A 21436-nucleotide genomic window follows, 5' to 3' on the forward strand; every position below is an offset into this window, starting at 1 on the left:
CCGCAGCATGCCGCCTGTTCTCCCCAAGGCTAAGAAAGAGATCCTAGATAAAGGACTCTTCAAAGTAGAGTCGAAGGTGAACTCTACTTTAGGGGTACGAGAGCAAGTACCCCTGCACTGCGTCCCGAGCTTCAAATGGCTCTACGACGAGTACTTTTTGGCCGCCTATGGCCTCAGCAATTGGTGCTAAAGAGGTAGCCGGCCTGTCGAATACTCTGTTGTTCCGTGCATTTCTTGTTATGACTTTTATTAACTTTGCTATTTGTTTTTGCAGCGGACGCCATGAGCAAAATTACCGCCTCCAAGACTGCGGCGGCCATGTTGCGGGCCTCCATCATGCAACAGTCTTCAACCGACTCCCCCAACAAGGGGGCACCCTTGGTGGGCTTCGAACCTTTGACCCTCTTTTTGGAGTTGTGTTTATGCATATACTGACTCTTTTCTTCTTTTTTAGACGGGCGCTCCAAGAGCTTCTTCTTCCCAACAGCCGGACCCCAAGGCCCGGAGGACGACTGTTGCGAGCTCTCCTGGTTCTGCTAGGAAACATGCGGCGCCTGAGAAACAGCCGGCCACTTCTTCTAAAACTCCAGCTGGGCCACCTAGAAGTATGAAATTGTCCTTGTAAATTTTAGACTTGCTCCCTCCTTTACTAGGTCTAATCCGTTTTTTTATGCTTGATGCAGCCGGCCCTCAGGAGCCTGACTTGGTCGAAGTGGCCAAGTCTATGATCAAGGTCGTACCTCCAGCTGAAAAGGAGGCGGTCAGGGGTGTCGGCACCCTTGACCTAGACGGGATTGCAGGGGTCCTTGCTGAGGTATACTTAGCATATTTTTGAGTATTTGAATTCCAGGACGCCTGTTTTCTTTTTTGTTTGGAAACTGACGCTTGTTCCCCTTTTTACTTAGGCCCTGCTCCGAGTGAACGGCCTTCGCAAGCCGCTTGACCGGAAGAACAAAGAGGTAAAGGCTGCAAAAGTTATGGCCGTCTCTGACTGTGATAAGGCAATGTTTCAAATTGCCCAAAATGAAGTTCTGACAATTGATATTCTTTATTATCAGGCGCAGGCTACCGCCGCTATCCGGGCTCAGTTAGAGGCGGCCCAGAAGAGGAATAGCGAGCTGGAGGCAACCATCAACAACCTCAAGACCGAGCTGAGACCTCTTCGCCAAAAGATGTCCTCATACGAAACCTTAGAGAAATCCTTGGCGAGCGTAAAGGAACGCCTGGTGACCCAGGAGAAGAGTCTTACTCAGGAGCTCTCGGAAAAGGCCGAGCAAGAAAAGAAAGAGCTGTTCCGGGAGATGATGGAAGACTCTGCTCAAATCCAGCGCATGACTTGGGGCCGCCTCTTCCCTAATGCCGACTTTGCCTCCTGGGAAAAAACGTACCGCCAGTGTTCAGATAGATATAATCAAGAGATCCTGGCGGCTGCTGAGGAAGAGGCGTTGGAGGAGGAGGAGCAGCCGGTAGTGGCGCTTATGCCGCTTGGGGGTAATGCATTGAAGAAGGATGCAGCTGAAGTCGAGTCCAGCAAAAAGAGTGCTGAACAGGCGGCAGCTGCTAATATTGAAGATCTGCCCCCTTCATAAGCTTTATGTCTTCTTTCCCCGGCCTGCGTGCCGTTTGTTTGTATTTACCCGGCCAGGGGGCCGGGGCTCTGAATATTTTGCCGGTCTTTAATGACCGGCTTCCTTTTAATGAATATTTTTGTTTTGCTTCAAATTTGTTTAAGTATTGAATATTCTGATATCCAATTGTACACTATACCGACTGTTTTACATGGCCGATAGTTGCAGACAGGTACGGATAGTTAGTCACGCCGCCTATGCCCCTGGACGACTGGTTGTCTGTTTCCAGGCTAGACGATCAGTCGGCCATTTATCCAATCGGTATTCGAACCATTTTAAAGACTGGATCCCCTTTAGGCAGGCGGTCCTGTCATTTGTAAAATTAACCAAGTAGGAAAGTGGTTTCCTACTTGTCATGATTAGGCTAGAGACTTTAGGCCGTCTAGGCCGACTGTTCCCCGCCATATTTAATCTAGTGTGAACAGGTGCTGTATGAACACCTTTTTAGTTTCATACTAGATTTTTAAGGAGTGACCAAGTAAACATGATTGTTACCTAGTCGCCAAGTAACTGAGTAGTAGAGGTATCAAGCGGTGGGTACCGGTTGTTCCCCTTTATTCGTCAATGTTTGTTGGCTTTTAACTCATAGGTTGTTAACCTAGCAGGAGTAGTGGTTGAGAGCCCCTGTTTGCTAAAAACAGGCGGACGACTCATACCTTTTAGGCTCCATACTAAGTTTGAGAGAGTGACTATGAGTTAACTTTGGTGTTACTCAGTCGTCGTCACTCCTGCTTGAGTAGTAAAGGTACCAGGCGGCGGAGGCCGGCTGAACCTTTTGATTCGCCAATGTTTGTTGGCTATTAACTCAAGAGGTACCCCCTGCATTTATCCAGATACAGGCGGTCATCTGACTCAGATGTCAACTGCTACCACTAGTTTGGTTAGTGATACAGTTATCCTTGTCTCAAAAACGGCTACGTGGTTGCCCTAACAGTCGTATAGGTGCTGTGTAATTAGTTTATAGAGCAATGTTCCACCCAAAAGGGAGCTGCTCTCTGCGACGAATTTCATCCGGAGGGATGCCGCCGGACGCCTGCTATGATGTTGGGACAGGTCGTATTAGTTTTGAAGATTGGATCAGTTGGCTTGGCGCCTGGTCTGATCATTCGGCTTGTGGCCTTGGTTAGTCCTTTGGTGGACGCAGATGCTAAGTAAGAGGAGGGCAGCTGCCTATTTAGGCACAGGGTCGGCCAGGCCACCATCATTTTTTAGCTAAGTATAGGAGGGTGGTCGTCTGTCTTGGAATCGACTGTATGTCCAGACGGCATGCCCCTATGGTGATAGAGTAAAATATTCAATGGAGAGTAGCCGAATGTAAAGGTACAGGCGGCATGCCCCTCTAAAGATAGAGTAAAATACTCAATGGAGAGTAGCCGACTGTAAAGGTACAGACGACATGCCCCTCTGAAGATAGAGTAAAATACTCAATGGAGAGTAGCCGACTGTAAAGGTACAGACGACATGCTCCTCTGATGATAAAGTGAAATACTCAATGGAGAGTAGGCGACTGTAAATGTATAGGCGGCCTGCCCCTCTTAAATAAGAATAAAAATTAAACATGGAGAGTAGCCGACTGTTTGTCAGTAGGCATGCCCCTCTTAAGTAAAAATGAAAACTGAGTATGGAGAGTAGCCGACTGTTTGTTAGTAGGCGTGCCCCTCTTAGTACAAAATTGAATATTAAGTATGCAAACTTTTATTAAGTAGCCCTTGACTATTTATATCATTCAAAAGAAATATTTCTTAAGATTATCTACATTCCAAGTTCGAGGCAACGGTTGGCCGTCTGGTGTTTCCAGACGGTAGGTACCGTCCCTGACCTCTTCACAGATTCAGTAGGGTCCTTCCCAGTTGGGAGTTAGTTTGCCAGACTCATTAGCCCTTCCAACTGCTTCCATTTTTCTAAGTACAAAGTCCCCCACTTTGAGTGGACGCCTGTGTACTTTTTTGTTGTATGATCTAGTCATTCTCGGGCGGTAAATTTCATGGCGCAAGACAGCATTGTCCCTCCTTTCAGGAAGTGAGTCTAATGCCAGGCGCATGGCTTCCCAGTTTGCCTCTTTGTCATATAGCATTACTCGAAGAGTCGGCTCGTAGTGTTCTGTTGGAAGAACAGCTTCCGCACCATAAGTTAGGAGGAATGGAGTTTCTCCAGTCGCCCCTTTTTCAGTCGTCCTAATGGCCCAGAGAACATGTGGTAATTCATCCGCTCATAGGCCGCCTGCTCGTTCAATCTTTTTCTTGAGACCGTCTGAGATGATTTTATTAAAGGCTTCTACCTGGCCGTTTGCTTGTGGACGGCCGACAGATGCAAAGTAGTTTGCAATTCCTTGGTCACCCAACCAGCTTTTGAGAACAGGCGTCTCAAATTGGGGACCATTATCAAAAACCATAGACATGGGAACCCCGAACCGAGTGATGACATTTTTCCAAATGAATGAAATTACATCCTTCGTCTTGATTCCCTTTACAGCCTCCGCCTCTACCCATTTAGTGAAGTAGTCGACGGCAACAAGTATGTACCTCCTTCAGCCTGTAGCAGGCGTATATGGACCCAGAATATCCATGCCCCACTTAGCAAACGGTAGTGGGCTATGAATGGTAGTGAGGTCAGTAGCCGGACGGTGAATTAGTTTGCCAAACCTTTGGCACTTGTCACATTTTTTCACCATCCCCATCGCATCTGCTTCTAAAGTAGGCCAAAAGTAGCCCTGCCGCCTTGCCCGTTGAGCAAGCGTCCTACCGCCTATATGGGAAGCACAGTAACCAGAGTGAAGATCATCTAGTATCTCTCGCCCCTTTTCTGGAGTAACACACTTTAAGAAGGGTTGAAGGTACCCCCTTTTGTGAAGTTCTCCCTTTATTATTTCAAAACTGGTTGCTCGTTTTTTCAGTGCTGCCGCCTATTGATGATCATCCGGCAGGATACCATTTGTCAGATATGCCCTGATTGGATCCATCCAGGTTGAGCTTCTATCTAAGATTCCAATAGGGTCTTCCTCAATGCTTCTCCTCTCCATTACTTCCCAAAAAACAGTTCGAGGAGTATCACAGGAGGCGGATGATGCTAATTTTGAAAGTACATCCGCCTGGTTGTTTTCTGATCTCGGCACTTGGGTCAGATGGAAATCCTCAAGGGAGCCGACTGCTTGTCGGACCGCCTGTAAATACTTGATCATGGTCGGATGGGTTGCTTCGTATTCGCCATTGTACTGACTCACTATCAATTGTGAATCGGAACAGGCGTCTATTTTTCTTGCCCCTGCCGCCTTGCACATGCGGATTCCGGCTAGTAAAGCTTCATATTCTGCCTCATTGTTTGAGGCCTGAAAACTGAAGCGTAGAGCATACTCGTACCTGTCGCCCTCTGGCGACTGACATATGACGCCTGCTCCACAACCATTTGAAGTAGAGCTTCCATCCACATATACCTTCCAGACTTGGTCTGGAACTTGAGAGTCAGGAGGACGAGTCATCTCAACAATAAAGTCAGCAAAGGCTTGCCCCTTCACTGCTTTTCTAGGCTCGAAGGTAACTTCGAGGCTCTGTATTTCTATGGCCCATTTGATCATTCGGCCTGACGACTCCATGATGGTCAGTGGCCGCTTGATAGGTTGGTCTGTATACACGACGACTGCATGTGCCAAAAAGTAGGGCTTCAACTTTTTAACAGCCATGAAGAGTGCAAGACCAAATTTCTCCACTAAGGGATACCTCAACTCGGCATTTTTCAGTACATGACTGACAAAGTAGACCGGGAGCTGACAGCCGTCTCTTTCAGCAAGGAGAACAGCGCTTAACGCATGATCAGAGACGACCAGGTACATGTAGAGTACTTCTTTGGGCAAAGGGCTGACCAGCCTCGGCAAGGAATGCAAGTGAACTTTCAATTTCTGGAAGGTCGCCTCAGCATCCGGCCCCCATTCAAACCTTGCCTTTTTCTTAATTGCCTGGAAAAAGTATAGGCATTTGTCGCCTGATTGGCTTAGAAATCTTCCCAAGGCCGCCAGACAACCTGTTAACTTTTGAACCTCTCAGATGGTACGAGGCGACTGCATGTCGATGACCGCCTGCACCTTCTCAGGGTTCGCCTCTATTCCTCTCTGATTGATAAGGAATCCGAGAAATTTCCCAGACTCAACTCCAAAGACACATTTCCTGGGATTGAGCATGACATGGTGCCGCCTGAGTGTGGCGAAAGTTTCTCGGAGGTCCGACAGATGATCTATCTGAAGCTTAGACTTGACAATCATATCATCAATATATGCCTCGACATTTCTCCCAATCTGATCAAAGAACACAGTGTTTATCATTCGCTTGAAAGTGGCCGGGGCATTCTTAAGACCAAACGGCATGACCGTGCAACAGTATAACCCCTGATCAGTGACGAAGGCCGTCTTCTCCTGATCTTTCTTCCATAAAGGAATTTGATGGAAACCAGAGTAGGCGTCCATAAGCTCATCAAAGCATGGCCGGCTGTTGAGTCGACCAGGTTATCAATTTTAGGCAGAGGGTAACTGTCTTTGGGGCACGCCTTGTTTAAGTCTGTGTAGTCTACACACATTTGCCAGGTGCCATTCGGCTTTTTAACAAGCACCAGATTTGCAACCCAGTCTGGGAAGTAACATTGCCGAATGAACCCTGCATCAAGTAATTTTTTAACTTCGGCGGCTGCCGCCTGACTTCTTTCTTCGCCATGGTTCCGCTTCTTCTGCCGTACCGGCTTCTTTTTCGGATCCACGGCCAGTTTATGTACCGCCAGATCAGGACTAATGCCTGGCATTTCATGGACTTCGAATGCAAAGATGTCCTTGTATTCTTTCAATAGTTTGTGAAAGTCGTCACCCAGGACTCTCAGAGCAGTCGTCCCAACTTTGACTGTTCGCTCAGGACGTGAATCGTCTAAGATCAAGTCCGTATGCTCACCAGCCGGCTGAGGGCGGAATTCATCCGACCGCTCCTCTGCTAATGATTGCTATTTTCTGTCTTTTCTTGCGGCCCCTGTCTGGGATGCCTTTCTCTTCTTGCCGCCTGCTTCTTGAACAGGCGCACTCTCCTTGACATTGTCAAGGTCTATTTTTCCACCACTCGACCCAGTGGCCATAACAGTGGGCTTGACATCCGAGAGATAGCACTCTCGGGCCATCCTCTGATCTTCCCTTAGGGAGCCGACTGTTCCATTATCCCTCTCAAACTTGAGCAACATAAGAGATGGGATTATAACAACCTTGGAATTATTCAGGGTAGGTCGACCCAGAATCATGTTGTAGGCCGAGAGTTCCTCTACTACCAGGAACCGGACTACCATGTGTCGTCCTTCCCCTTTTTCGCCCAGGCGGATGGGTAAATCTACTCGTCCCAGTGGGTGGACGACTCCTCCTCCAAACCCTACTAAAGGGTGGGAGGCCGGATGTATGCAATCAGTCTGATATTTTGGTTTCGACAGACATTTGCTACTGATGAGATCTGAGGAGCTTTCGGTGTCTATGAGGATTCGGCCAACTCTCTGGTTGGCCACTTTACATTCAATAACGAGAGGGTCGTCATGCGGCCCTCTTACCCCTCCTAGATCTTCTTCAGTGATGACAATCTCAGGAAATGAATATTTGGAGGGTCGTTCTTGGTGAACGGAATTTACATCTAACCGTCTGATATTGTCTTTGTTGCCCCTAATAGTGGGGCCGCCTCCTGAGAAGCCGCCTGCAATGGTGTAGACGACTGCATCATCTGTATCGGAGCTGTCGGCCTGTTGATTCTTTTTGGTCGACTGCTTTTTCGAGGAAGTGTTCCCCGTAGATTTCTTGACATAAGTGTCAAGGTCACCTTGCTCAGCCAGGCGGTCCAGATACCGCATGAAACTGATGCATTCATTGGTGTGATGACCAACATCTTCATGATAATCACAGAATTTTTCTTGGTTCCGATTGTTTGCAGAACCCTTCATGGGGACCGGCTTCTCAATTGAGATCCGTCCCTTGATTTCCTTTAGGATAAATTGGCTATCCTTGTTAAACACATACTTTGGGGAATATGGTTTGAATTCTTTTTTCTTCTTCTGGGACGGCTGTTTAGAGGAATCAGTTGCCCAGACCTCTTTTCTCTTCTCGTCTTTGTTTGACGACTGCTTCTGTCGTCCTTCTCTTTTGTCGGACCTTTTCCCGTCTGACTGTTTTACCGTACTACAAAGATCAGTCGCCTGTATATAGGCTTCCGCTTCAATCAAGGCCTCTTGAAGAGTCGCCACCCTTTTTCGGACCAAATCAAATTTGAAGGTCGACCCGTCTTTGAGACCTCTGAAAAAGTCAGTATAGGCTACTTCATCCGGTAACCCTTGAATCTGTATTCTCATCAGGTTAAATCGCCTGATGTAAGAACGAAGCCCCTCCTTCTCGCCCTGCTGAATTGTTCCTAAATCAAGGGTCGTCTTCTTCGCAGGGATGTTCATGGCGAAGTTGGAGTTGTATAAGTAAGCAAGCGTCTTGAAGTTATTTACACAACCAGTCGGCAGGTTGTCGAACCATTGTTGTGCGATTCCTTTGAGAGTCGCTGGGAAACACTTGCACCAAGTGGGATCATCCAACTCTTGAAGGTACATCAGGTTGGTGAATGTCATCAGATGGTCTTCTGGGTTAGTAGTGCCGTCATAGGCGCCTACTAATACATTTTTCACTTTGGCCGGCTGAGCGGCTTCAGTAATTTCCTTGGAGAAGGCCGACGGCTGTTCACCAAGTCTAAGCAACCGTAGCTGCCAGTCCATAGGTTGGACATTTTTTGCTGCATGTCCACCAAACGGAGGTGGCTGTAAAAAATATTGTTGTTGCGGTACAAACGGTAAGTTTGGTACCGCCTGGTCGCTATGAAAGCCGGACTGACGGGAGGTGCCGCCTGACTGACCCTCATGATACGACTGAGTATGCCTCATCGAGGTATTTCGCAAACTGTCTTGGAAGTTTGAAGTAGAGGCCGACTCTGAAAATCAGTCACTCTTCTTCTGCTCTAGCAGTAGCCGAGCGTCTGTGTATGTTTTCCTCGACCCGTCTGCCTGAATATGACGAACAGGTTTCCTATTTCCTGGAGTAGGAAAACGGTATTTTGTGAAATCAAGGACAGGTGGCTCCCACTTCCTAGATTTAGGATGAGGGGTCGCCTCTCGCCCTTGAACTGGCTTCCTCTTCCGTGAAGTGGAGGGTTTCTTAGCCGACTGCTCCTTGTCCAGAGCAGGCGGCTTCTTGTTGATCAACTCTTGAATTTCTCCCTTGAAGTCCCTCATGAAGGTCATGAGTTCGTTCCTTGTGATGGGAGCAGACCCATCAGTCGGCTGCTGCCGAACAGGCGGTGCGCCTGCTGGCTCGCTTCCAGTTTGAAGATGTTCCCGTTCCCTCCTTTCGGTATGACGCGTACGTCGGGCCCTTAGGGTCCCGTCTGAAGCTGTGTGAGTTCAACTTCAAATTCATTCTCAGTATCGTGGTCCGACTGAACTAGAGGATCGTCCAGGGGACGTCTCTCTTCAGGAGCCGGTACAAACGTGGGTGCCATCTCAGAAGTACTCTCCCCACATACGGCGCCAAAATGTTTCGGGGTTTTCTGATGTCCTGCGGGAGAGTTACAATTCCGAGACTGGAACCGGACGCCTGTACCTGCAAAACAAACGGATGCTCCGGATGATTGGAGATCCGCCTCCGACGATCAAGTTAGTACTTGATTAAGGAGTAATTAATGCGGAAATTAAAGTGATTGGGTCTCTCTAGGTGAGAGTGTTTAATGTGTGTAATCTGAGTCATCCCCCTTAATGAGGATTAAGGGAGGTATTTATAACCTCGGGAAACGTGCCAATCTAGGTTTAGGTTAACCTTGGGCTGATTGGGCTTCCCTCAGAAGTTGGGCCTAGGTGACCGGCTTCTCCATTAGGCATGGAGTATGCCACGTGTCATGACATAATAAGTCCAGGGTGGACGAATAAGCGTGTGCCACGTATCAAGCCCTGAGAGGTCCAACTGGGGGACACTTGGCAGGACCTGATTGGCCCACGTGGCGCATTCCGATTGGTGGGAGCAAAATCCCCTAATCACCTAGTATACCTTACGTTCCTAGGGAAAAAGTGATGCCCCGCTTTAGCGTAGCCCATCACATACGCGCATTAGTTCGGTAAGTGTTGTTCTTGGAACGACAAATTTTAGCTCAATATTTTAAGGGACCCAGTCCTAGGTTTACTGAAACCTAATACTGGACACGTTTTCCAATACCCTATAAAAGGGAGATGTTTCTCTCTGAGAAACATTCATTCAGAAAACATTTAATTCACATAAACTCACAATCAGAGAAAGTCAGATACCTGACACCACGAACTGAGCAATTACACATTGCAGATACTCTCTTGGAATCCGAGATAGACCTTTTACTTTTCGCACTTTACTCCTCAAACACGTTCTAACTTGATCGTTAGAGGCGGAACTCCCACCCACCAGAGTCTCCGTTGTTTTGCAGGTACAGTGTCCAGAGGTCAGTCTCGGAATTGTAACTCTCCTGAATGACATCAAAAAACCCCAAAACATTAGGTACTAATAATATATATATATATATATATATATATATATATATATATATATATATATTTCTGTTTTTGTTTTTTTTAAATATATTTAGTTTAATATATATTGGGTAATCAGGTACCAAACCGGTCAGTCCCGGGTTTCAAAAAATTGGAACCAGCAGGTCCAATTCTGAATTTGAACTCGCTAATTCTTAACCGGTTTCGATTCCATTTCCGAATACCCGGAATTTTTGCCCACCCCAATATATTAATGGACAATTTGTCTCTTAATTAATCCCATAACCCGTTTTGCTAAAAAAAAAAAACCAATTATCTTATTTTTCAGACCAACAGGCCTAATCAGGGACTCCATATCTTATTTCATTTCATTAGAGCCCATAACAATTTCTAGCCCATTATCAATATTATTTTGATACCAAACGTCCAAACCCTACCAAAACAATCACCCCCAAATATAAATAACCCCATTTCTCAAAACCCTAATTTCCGAAACCACAACCCAGCCCCCTTTCGCGAGGAGAGAGAGAGAGAAAACCCTAAAAATGGTGAAGTTTCTCAAACCAGGGAAGGCCGTAATCCTCCTTCAAGGTCGTTACGCCGGGCGCAAGGCCGTGATCGTGCGCAACTTCGACGAAGGTAGCCGAGACCGCCGTTACGGCCACTGTCTCGTCGCCGGCATCAACAAGTACCCGAAGAAGGTGATTCGCAAGGATTCCGCCAAGAAACAAGCTAAGAAATCTAGGGTGAAATGCTTCGTCAAAGTTGTGAATTACAATCACATCATGCCTACTCGTTACACTCTTGATGTTGATCTTAAGGATGTTGTTTCTGCTGAAGTTCTTCAATCGAAGGATAAGAAGGTCACTGCTGCGAAAGAGACTAAGGCTAGGTTCGAGGAAAGGTTCAAGACTGGAAAGAATCGTTGGTTTTTCTCCAAACTCAGGTTTTAGAGAAGGAAAAAAACAGTAATATTTTTCATGGTTTTGTTTATTTTAATGTTGGATTTATGTTATCTTTTTAGGATTAATTTTGGTCACATTACTGCTATGGTTTTGTTTATGGGCATTTTCGATGATTTTGATATATGATGAACCCATTTTATCAATGCTTAATGCTATGTTATTTTGTTTAGTGTTTTCGATTATTTATTTGTTGATTTACAGCTTAAATTTGTTTTGGTTGTTAGGATGAAATTTGTTCAGGGTGTTCTGTGTTTATAAGTGAAATTAATTATTGGTTGTTCCTAGTAGGCTAATATTATTTTTTTACTGTAATTAATTTTCGAAGGGTAATGAATTTGAGATCATGGGTGTAACCTCAAACCGCAAAAACAAGAACAAAAACAAGACCGATTCAAAGAGATTTTCGGAAATTGGAATGAAAATCTGATTTTAGTTTTTGCCTTAAATATTAGTTTGATGTTCTTGCTTTTCAAAAACAAACTTTTATTTGAGCTTACTCTGCATTATAGTGTTTTAAAAGAGTTAATTTGATAAATTAGGTTTGGGTTTTGACCGATTTAAAGAGATTTTTGGAACTTGGAATGAAATCTGATTTTAGTTTCTATCTGATTTTAGTTTTTGCCTTAGATATTAGTTTAATGTCCTTACTTTTCAGAAACCAAGTTTTCATTCTCATTTGGTTGTGGTCGTGTTAGCAAAACTTTTGCGAGTCTAAGATCAGTCGGTTGCTCGAATCTCATGAATATGAGACCAAGTGTGCATTCTTTTCATATTGGAAACAGTTTGAATCTATGAAAAATGGGGTTATTTTAATTTTCTAGTTCAAATTATTGGTGATATGGTTTTATGAATTTGTTTCTATGAAAAATGGGGTATTGCTAATTGAGATGTAATTTTGGTGATATGGTTCTATGCTTCTTGTTGATAGTAAAACCAAAATACGAATTCTATTACTCCGTAGTTAATGTGGATTTTTGTATTAGTGAATAGTGATACTTATTTTATAATGAAGTAGTGTATGAGAAAAGTCCCAAATCCCAATGCAACCAATTTTAATTCAACTATCAGAATTATGAATAATGTTATAATGTTAACACTGTAATTCTCAGATATTATAAGAACCTTTTTCCAATTATAGAGAGTAAGAATGTAATTTCTTTTCACCTTTACCAATTTCAGAAGGTAAAAAAGGGTAAAAACTTATTTTCATGCAAAAATAAATAAGGGAAATTTGATTGACCAAGATATAGTGGGTAATTAAATTCCTATGTTTTGTAGGAATTTTCATTTTTCAAGTAATTTCCACTTACCACAGTAGTGTTAACCAAACAAATGTGCAATCAATCAAGGCCTGCAATCAAACAAGGCCCGAGTAATGTACGAGAAGAACTTCAATTTCGTAGTTCCATTTGGGAAATTGAGTTTACTAATTCTGAACAATAGTTCAATAATTGAACCGTACAACCGACATCAATAATTGAGGAGTCTCTTGATCTTTCCTGAAAAACTCTCGTTCTAACTCCATTGCATTCCATATACAGAAATGACACGCGAATTAGTTCGAAATTAAGTGTTTCTAATTTTCATAGGCAGGCAAACAATTAAGATACTTTCCCTAACTTTAATTTCCCATAAGTAAAAATTATAAAAAATCTAACTTTAATTTTCCATTAGTAAAAATTATAAAAGATCTCACGTGAATATATTTTTCCTTACATATATTATTCACGAAAGAAGGTCAAAGAAGGGTGATAATAGTGTAAAAGTCAAAGCGGATTAAGTAAAAAAGAATCGAAGAAGTAAATGTTAAGAGATTGCAACAAAATTTATCCCAACAAAATTTATCCCAATAGTCGGCACAGCCCAGAGCTCTAGAAGATTCAGATTTCGAGATATGGGCAGTTGAACATTCACCTAAACATAGTCCTTCAACTGCAGATTATTAATCAGCGAGTCAAATTCATAATTAAGACGAGCAAACCTCCAAGCACATACCTTGCAAATGTACATGCTGAACATTATTATTAGATAGGGGGTTCGATGAGGCTACGAATTTGTTGAAAATAAACCTCATGTCCTTCGATTTGTAAAGTATGTGCAAGGCATATGTCTGCTTGAAAATCTGAAAGGCTGAATGTAAAAGTATTCATCATCACCTTTATGCATGTATAAACGCAATCTCCGAAGGAAGGTGAAACAATTGTTGCGTAATGGACATACAACGTAGTTCGTTAAGGCTATAAATTTGAGGTCTTCGTCTTCTAGGAGTTCCAGTAGGGGCCAGCTTGAAACTAGCCTTGGTAGAAAGCCATCAATAAGTTTTGGGTTGAGTTTTATTGGTTCTAGGTAAACGTTGAGTCGATACCAAATTAGGTTTGGACCATAAATTACCGGGTAAAGTCAATTTCAAGGTAATTTTGGGTTGATTTTAGATCGAATTTGGATAAAAAATTCTGTTTGAAAACAGTTCGATTGCTGATAAACCTTGCTAAGAGCATCCTTAACAATAAACAATTAAAATTATTTGTGTTACGATTTGAATAAAATAATGTTTAAAAAATGAGAGAATGATGAACAGTGGCATGAACAAATGTGAATGGTTTGGTTTTCTAAACCGTTTGTGAAATTTATTTGTCTATCAACAATTCACCTTTATTGATTTATTGTTGTCCAAAAGTGACCTTTCTTTTTTTGAAAAAAAAGAGGGGGGTGTGTGTGTGTGTTAGGTTCTCTGACACAGGCAGCATGCAGTAGCTCGCCAAGTGTCATGATGCATTCCCTTAGATCTCCAACGGTTAAGTTATTAACGTTACAATTATATTTTTGTAACGTCAATAACTTTAACATATTATATTAAAAAAAATTGTCAACGATCATATTTTTTTCCATTCTCTATTAATAGACACCCGTATTGATATAGTTTTGACAACCTCAAAAATTACCTCTTTTTGATACCATATTTTTTCTTGAAAAAACAATTAGTGTCTTAATTTAATTTCTTCCACAAATATAATCAAAAAAATGAAAAATTATGGATCCTAATTATGCTTTTAATAATCCAAAGCCTCAAACAAAATGCAAAACACAAAAAAAAAAAAAAAAAAAATCCACAACAAAATCCACCCAATTATCCTATACCTCAAGAAAATTGTCTTCAAACTCCCCCTAATCACCCTCAAAATTATCCACAAGTAATTCCTTAAAGTTTCACCCTGAATTTCGAAGGGAATTGTCAAAATTACCCACCAAGCTTCAACTATGCTCAACTAAGTCAATAAAATTTCTCAACTAAACCAATTTACCAACAAAATTATGGTGAATATGGTCTAGGTAGTGGTTTCAATATTTCTCGTCAATCAACATTCGGAGGAGGCGAGAGCACAGACGAAAATTTGACAGTTGATGACGAGGAAGAAGACGATGATGAGGAGGACGAATTGGATGTTCCATGCACCCAAAGAAACTTCACCGAACTCCTAACACAACCAACTTTTCAATCTACGCCTCATCCCACTGCTAAACCCACTGAAGAGGTAGATAAAAAAAAATTGGGATGATGCAGATACAACCGCTTTAATCTTTGCGTACATGAACACAACAAACGATCAAATTACCGAAACAAATCAAAAGTCAAAATTATTCTGGCATAAGGTTCTAGCATCTTAAGTTGGTAGTTTGAAGGGATGGTGGTTAAGAATTGCTCCCGCGGTTGTCAAGTGGTGCGGTAGCATCGACAAGGCAAGGATGCTTAGCGGGCAAAATGCTGATGATGTGATTGTTGAGGCCCACAAGATCCGTAACTCCATAAGAACTCCTTTGGGAAGTTCCAGTTTTATAAAGAGTGGCTCCAACTTAAGAAGTGGGACAAATATCGCTCTAATTTAGAGCAAAAGTTCATGTATCAGGACGTGGTCATTTATCAAAGAAGCCCACGACGGTTGACACCCTAGGGAGCTCTAGCAGTGGAAAGAGATCAAGGGATGAAGATGGTAGATCAACACCAAATACACCATCAAGTGGTGACGTTCTTACTAACGATTTTGTACCACGTCCTGATGGTGCGAAGAAGGCTAAGTCGAGGTAAAAAGCCAAAGAAGTTGTTTCGGGGTTTTCTGATGTCCTGCGGGAGAGTTACAATTCCGAGACTGGAACCGGACGCCTGTACCTGCAAAACAAACGGATGCTCCGGATGATTGGAGATCCGCCTCCGACGGTCAAGTTAGTACTTGATTAAGGAGTAATTAATGCGGAAATTAAAGTGATTGGGTCTCTCTAGGTGAGAGTGTTTAATGTGTGTAATCTGCGTTTTTAGCGTTATCTCCCTTAATGGGGATTAAGGGAGGTATTTATAACCTCGGGAAACGTGTCAATCTAGGTTTAGGTTAACCTTGGGCTGATTGGGCTTCCCTCGGAAGTTGGGCCTAGGTGACCGGTTATCCCAGGTGTCATGGGAAGGACACGTTTCGTGTCGTAATTGGTCCATAGTGGACGGATCATTGCTTGACACGTGGCAGGCTCCTATTGGCCCATGTGACGGACACATGGCGGAACCTAATTGGTCCACTTGTCAGATGGTGATTGGTGGGGAAAAATCCCCTAATCATTTGCCCCTCACAGGTGGCACGTGACTGGTCACGTGTTACCTGTGACAGGTATCGCCCTGTAACAGGCGACGGCCTGCTACAGGTGTCACTCGGCGAGAGGCCGAGAGATTCTCCCGCCAAAATTTTGAATTCTGGAAGTGACCCTTCGCCTTCTCACTTCGCCTATATAAAGGAGTGTTGACTTCGGTCATTTTCACACTTGAAAACTTTGTGAGAGAACATTCGGACCCCTGAACTTGCTCTGACATTTTCGACCCTTTCTGCCTACCGCCTGCTCTGACAAGCCGACTGCAAAGAATTTTCAGAACTTCATCAATCGTCACTCGTTCAGGTAACCGTCGGTTCTCTTACTCTTAATTTTCTCTTTACTTTATTCTTTTTTGAAATGGCACCACGGAAGCACACGACACGACCTAGGTTAGTGATCAGCCGGTCACCGGGGACGGCTGAATCTAGGACTACGAGTGCCGCCTGCCCTTTTCTGGACCCATCTTTGCCCTTTATACAAAGTCCGACTGTATCTGTGTCTATGCAGAGCATGATGGCCAGAACAAAAAAGACTGCCAGGATCTCAAACTCAGACGGCTCCTCCCACAGGGTGCCGATTAGTGAAACATCTGACCAGGCGCCAGATGTGGAAGTGAAACAAAGCGGCTTGAAAGCCGACAGTTCTGAGGGAGGAGTCAAAGTGACCCCTTCCCACTTTACAGTTGACAATTCTACATTCTCTCCTGCTCCTTTTAAAGGAGAGGAGGCGGGCCCCTCCGGGAGAGGGGAGGAGTCGTCCTCTTCGGACTTGTCAGAGGACGATTCCGAGTCTAGCTCTTCTGGCCATGCTTCCCTGGACACAGAAGAGAAAAACAGTCGCCTACAAGAGGCGAGGCTTTCCCACGCAGTTGAGAAGAGGGACGATTGGGCGGAGCCATCCGCCTCTCACAGATTCGGTAGGGTCCTTCCCAGTTGGGAGTTAGTTTGCCAGACTCATTAGCCCTACCAACTGCTTCCATTTTTCTAAGTACAAAGTCCCCCACTTTGAGTGGACGCCTGTGTACTTTTTTGTTGTATGATCTAGTCATTCTCAGGCGGTAAATTTCATGGCGCAAGACAGCATTGCCCCTCCTTTCAGGAAGTGAGTCTAATGCCAGGCGCATGGCTTCCCAGTTTGCCTCTTCGTCATATAGCATTACTCGAAGAGTCGGCTCGTAGTGTTCTGTTGGAAGAACAACTTCCGCACCATAAGTTAGGAGGAATGGAGTTTCTCCAGTCGCCCCTTTTTCAGTCGTCCTAATGGCCCAGAGAACATGTGGTAATTCATCCGCCCATAGGCCGCCTGCTCGTTCAATCTTTTTCTTGAGACCGTCTGAGATGATTTTATTAAAGGCTTCTACCTGGCCGTTTGCTTGTGGACGGCCGACAGATGCAAAGTAGTGTGCAATTCCTTGGTCACCCAACCAGCTTTTGAGAACATGCGTCTCAAATTGGGGACCATTATCAAAAACCATAGACATGGGAACCCCGAACCGAGTGATGACATTTTTCCAAATGAATGAAATTACATCCTTCGTCTTGATTCCCTTTACAGCCTCCGCCTCTACTCATTTAGTGAAGTAGTCGACGACAACAAGTATGTACCTCCTTCCGCCTGTAGCAGGCGTATATGGACCCAGAATATCCATGCCCTACTTAGCAAACGGTAGTGGGCTATGAATGGTAGTGAGGTCAGTAGCCGGACGGTGAATTAGTTTGCCAAACCTTTGGCACTTGTCACATTTTTTCACCATCACCATCGCATCTGCTTCTAAAGTAGGCCAAAAGTAGCCCTGCCGCCTTGCCCGTTGAGCAAGCGTCCTACCGCCTATATGGGAAGCACAGTAACCAGAGTGAAGATCGTCCAGTGTCTCTCGCCCCTTTTCTAGAGTAACACACTTTAAGAAGGGTTGAAGGTACCCCCTTTTGTGAAGTTCTCCCTTTATTATTTCAAAACTGGTTGCTCGTTTTTTCAGTGCTGCCGCCTGTTGATGATCATCCGGCAGGGTACCATTTGCCAGATATGCCCTGATTGGATCCATCCAGGTTGAGCTTCTGTCTAAGATTCCAATAGGTTCTTCCTCAATGTTTCTCCTCTCCATTACTTCCCAAAAAACAGTTCGAGGAGTATCATAGGAGGCGGATGATGCTAATTTTGAAAGTGCATCCGCCTGGTTGTTTTCTGATCTCGGCACTTGGGTCAGATGGAAATCCTCAAGGGAGCCGACTGCTTGTCGGACCGCCTGTAAATACTTGATCATGGTCGGATGGGTTGCTTCGTATTCGCCATTGTACTGACTCACTATCAATTGTGAATCGGAACAGGCGTCTATTTTTCTTGCCCCTGCCGCCTTGCACATGCGGATTCCGGCTAGTAAAGCTTCATATTCTGCCTCATTGTTTGAGGCCTGAAAACTGAAGCGTAGAGCATACTCGTACCTGTCGCCCTCTGGCGACTGACATATGACGCCTGCTCCACAACCATTTGAAGTAGAGCTTCCGTCCACATATACCTTTCAGACTTGGTCTGTAACTTGAGAGTCAGGAGGACGAGTCATCTCAACAATAAAGTCAGCAAAGGCTTGCCCCTTCACTGCTTTTCTAGGCTCGAAAGTAACTTCGAGGCTCCGTATTTCTATGGCCCATTTGATCATTCGGCCTGACGACTCCATGATGGTCAGTGGCCGCTTGATAGGTTGGTCTGTATACACGACGATTGCATGTGCCAAAAAGTAGGGCTTCAATTTTTTAACAGCCATGAAGAGTGCAAGACCAAATTTCTCCACTAAGGGATACCTCAACTCGGCATTTTTCAGTACATGGCTGACAAAGTAGACCGGGAGCTGACAGCCGTCTCTTTCAGCAAGGAGAACAGCGCTTAACGCATGATCAGAGACGGCCAGGTACATGTAGAGTACTTCTTTGGGCAAAGGGCTGACCAGCCTCGGCAAGGAATGCAAGTGAACTGTCAATTTCTGGAAGACCGCCTCAGCATCCGGCCCCCATTCAAACCTTGCCTTTTTCTTAATTGCCTGGAAAAGTATAGGCATTTGTCGCCTGATCGGCTTAGAAATCTTCCCAACGCCGCCAGACAACCTTTTAACTTCTGAACCTCTCGGATGGTACGAGGCGACTGCATGTCAATGACCGCCTGCACCTTCTCAGGGTTCGCCTCTATTCCTCTCTGATTGATGAGGAATCCGAGAAATTTCCCAGACTCAACTCCAAATACACATTTCTTGGGATTGAGCATGACATGGTGCCGCCTGAGTGTGGCGAAAGTTTCTCGGAGGTCAGACAGATGATCTTTCTGAAGCTTAGACTTGACAATCATATCATCAATATATGCCTCGACATTTCTCCCAATTTGATCAAAGAACACAGTGTTTATCATTAGCTGGAAAGTGGCCCGGGCATTCTTAAGACCAAACGGCATGACCGTGCAACAGTATAACCCCTGATCAGTGACGAAGGCCGTCTTCTCCTGATCTTTCTTCCATAAAGGAATTTGATGGAAACCAGAGTAGGCGTCCATAAAGCTCATCAAAGCATGGCCGGCTGTTGAGTCGACCAGGTTATCAATTTTAGGCAGAGGGTAACTGTCTTTGGGGCACGCCTTGTTTAAGTCTGTGTAGTCTACACACATTCGCCAGGTGCCATTCGGCTTTTTAACAAGCACCAGATTTGCAACCCAGTCTGGGAAGTAACATTGCCGAATGAACCCTGCATCAAGTAATTTTTTAACTTCGGCGGCTGCCGCCTGACTTCTTTCTTCGCCATGGTTCCGCTTCTTCTGCCGTACCGGCTTCTTTTTCGGATCCACGGCCAGTTTATGTACCGCCAGATCAGGACTAATGCCTGGCATTTCATGAACTTCGAATGCAAAGATGTCCTTGTATTCTTTCAATAGTTTGTGAAAGTCGTCACCCAGGACTCTCAGAGCAGTCGTCCCAACTTTGACTGTTCGCTCAGGACGTGAATCGTCTAAGATCAAGTCCGTATGCTCACCAGCCGGCTGAGGGCGGAATTCATCCGACCGCTCCTCTGCCAATGATTGCTATTTTCTGTCTTTTCTTGCGGCCCCTGTCTGGGATGCCTTTCTCTTCTTGCCGCCTGCTTCTTGAACAGGCGCACTCTCCTTGACATTGTCAAGGTCTATTTTTCCACCACTCGACCCAGTGGCCATAACAGTGGGCTTGACATCCGAGAGATAGCACTCTCGGGCCATCCTCTGATCTCCCCTTAGGGACCCGACAGTTCCATTATCCCTCTCAAACTTGAGCAACATAAGAGATGAGATTATAACAGCCTTGGAATTATTCAGGGTTGGTTGTCTTGCAGGAGAGTTACAATTCCGAGACTGGAACCGGACGCCTGTACCTGCAAAACAAACGGATGCTCCGGATGATTGGAGATCCGCCTCCGACGGTCAAGTTAGTACTTGATTAAGGAGTAATTAATGCGGAAATTAAAGTGATTGGGTCTCTCTAGGTGAGAGTGTTTAATGTGTGTAATCTGCGTTTTTAGCGTTATCTCCCTTAATGGGGATTAAGGGAGGTATTTATAACCTCGGGAAACGTGTCAATCTAGGTTTAGGTTAACCTTGGGCTGATTGGGCTTCCCTCGGAAGTTGGGCCTAGGTGACCGGTTATCCCAGGTGTCATGGGAAGGACACGTTTCGTGTCGTAATTGGTCCATAGTGGACGGATCATTGCTTGACACGTGGCAGGCTCCTATTGGCCCATGTGACGGACACATGGCGGAACCTGATTGGTCCACTTGTCAGATGGTGATTGGTGGGGAAAAATCCCCTAATCAGAAGTGACAAACTTAAACTGTACGACAAGATGAGTGATAAGGCTGTTAATAGAGATTTGGAGAGGCTGGAATTGGAGAAGAAGAAAAAAGCTAGAAAGCAAAAGCAAATCGAACTAGAGGAGAAAAACATTCAGATGCTGCAATATAAAATGAATTGGGACATGCTCCAATAATTGTGTGCCAAAGAAGTTCGTGCCCCATGGGAAGATCAGATGATCATCGAACTCTAAGAATACCTTAGCAAATTTAGGGCATTTTAATGTTATGTTATGGAATAGGTTGCAATGTGTTAGTGTTGTGTTTTAAGTATTTTTTTCATTCAATGTTTTCACTTTCTTGTTGGGTTTTAGTAGCGTTATGTTTAGTTTAATGTGTCTAACTTTCCAATCGGTAATGTTTGTGTAATGAATAGTATTGCAACCATGCAACAAAGTTTAAAAATTTGTCGTTTTATGTGTGAAACATTGTTCTTGTGATTTGTCAATACCTTCAGAATCTTACTATACATCTAACTTTTCAAAATCCAATAGTAAATGATGCTTTTTAGAATCCACTTAATTGATGACTCTATTTGAATACTTTTTCCAGAGTCTATTAACACTTTTTAGACTCAATTTGATGACTTTTCAGAATCCATTTATTATATGTGATGACTTTTCAGAATCCATCGAGTAGTCAAATCTACATAAAATTTTATTTAATTTCACGAAAATATGTTCCTCGCGGTGGTAGACGGCGTGAAGAAGGTTATGTGCGGTTGTACAATGATTACTCTGCAGAAGTTCCAGCCTACCCAAGAGACCTTTTCCGACGTAGATTCCAAATGCACAAGCATGTGTTTGAACGT

General features: G+C 44.3%; 1 protein-coding gene across 1 annotated transcript; it reads left to right on the forward strand.

Moving 5' to 3' along the window:
* Positions 1-10646: 10646 nt before the first annotated feature.
* Positions 10647-11309, forward strand: LOC110697563 (60S ribosomal protein L27-2-like). The gene has a single exon (XM_021874934.1). The coding sequence runs from the start codon at positions 10721-10723 to the stop codon at positions 11126-11128; it is 408 nt and encodes a 135-aa protein (XP_021730626.1). The 5' UTR covers positions 10647-10720; the 3' UTR covers positions 11129-11309.
* Positions 11310-21436: the final 10127 nt, after the last annotated feature.

The sequence above is a fragment of the Chenopodium quinoa genome, unplaced genomic scaffold (assembly GCF_001683475.1).
Source record: "Chenopodium quinoa cultivar QQ74 unplaced genomic scaffold, ASM168347v1, whole genome shotgun sequence".
In the NCBI taxonomy this organism is placed as follows: Eukaryota; Viridiplantae; Streptophyta; class Magnoliopsida; order Caryophyllales; family Amaranthaceae; genus Chenopodium; species Chenopodium quinoa.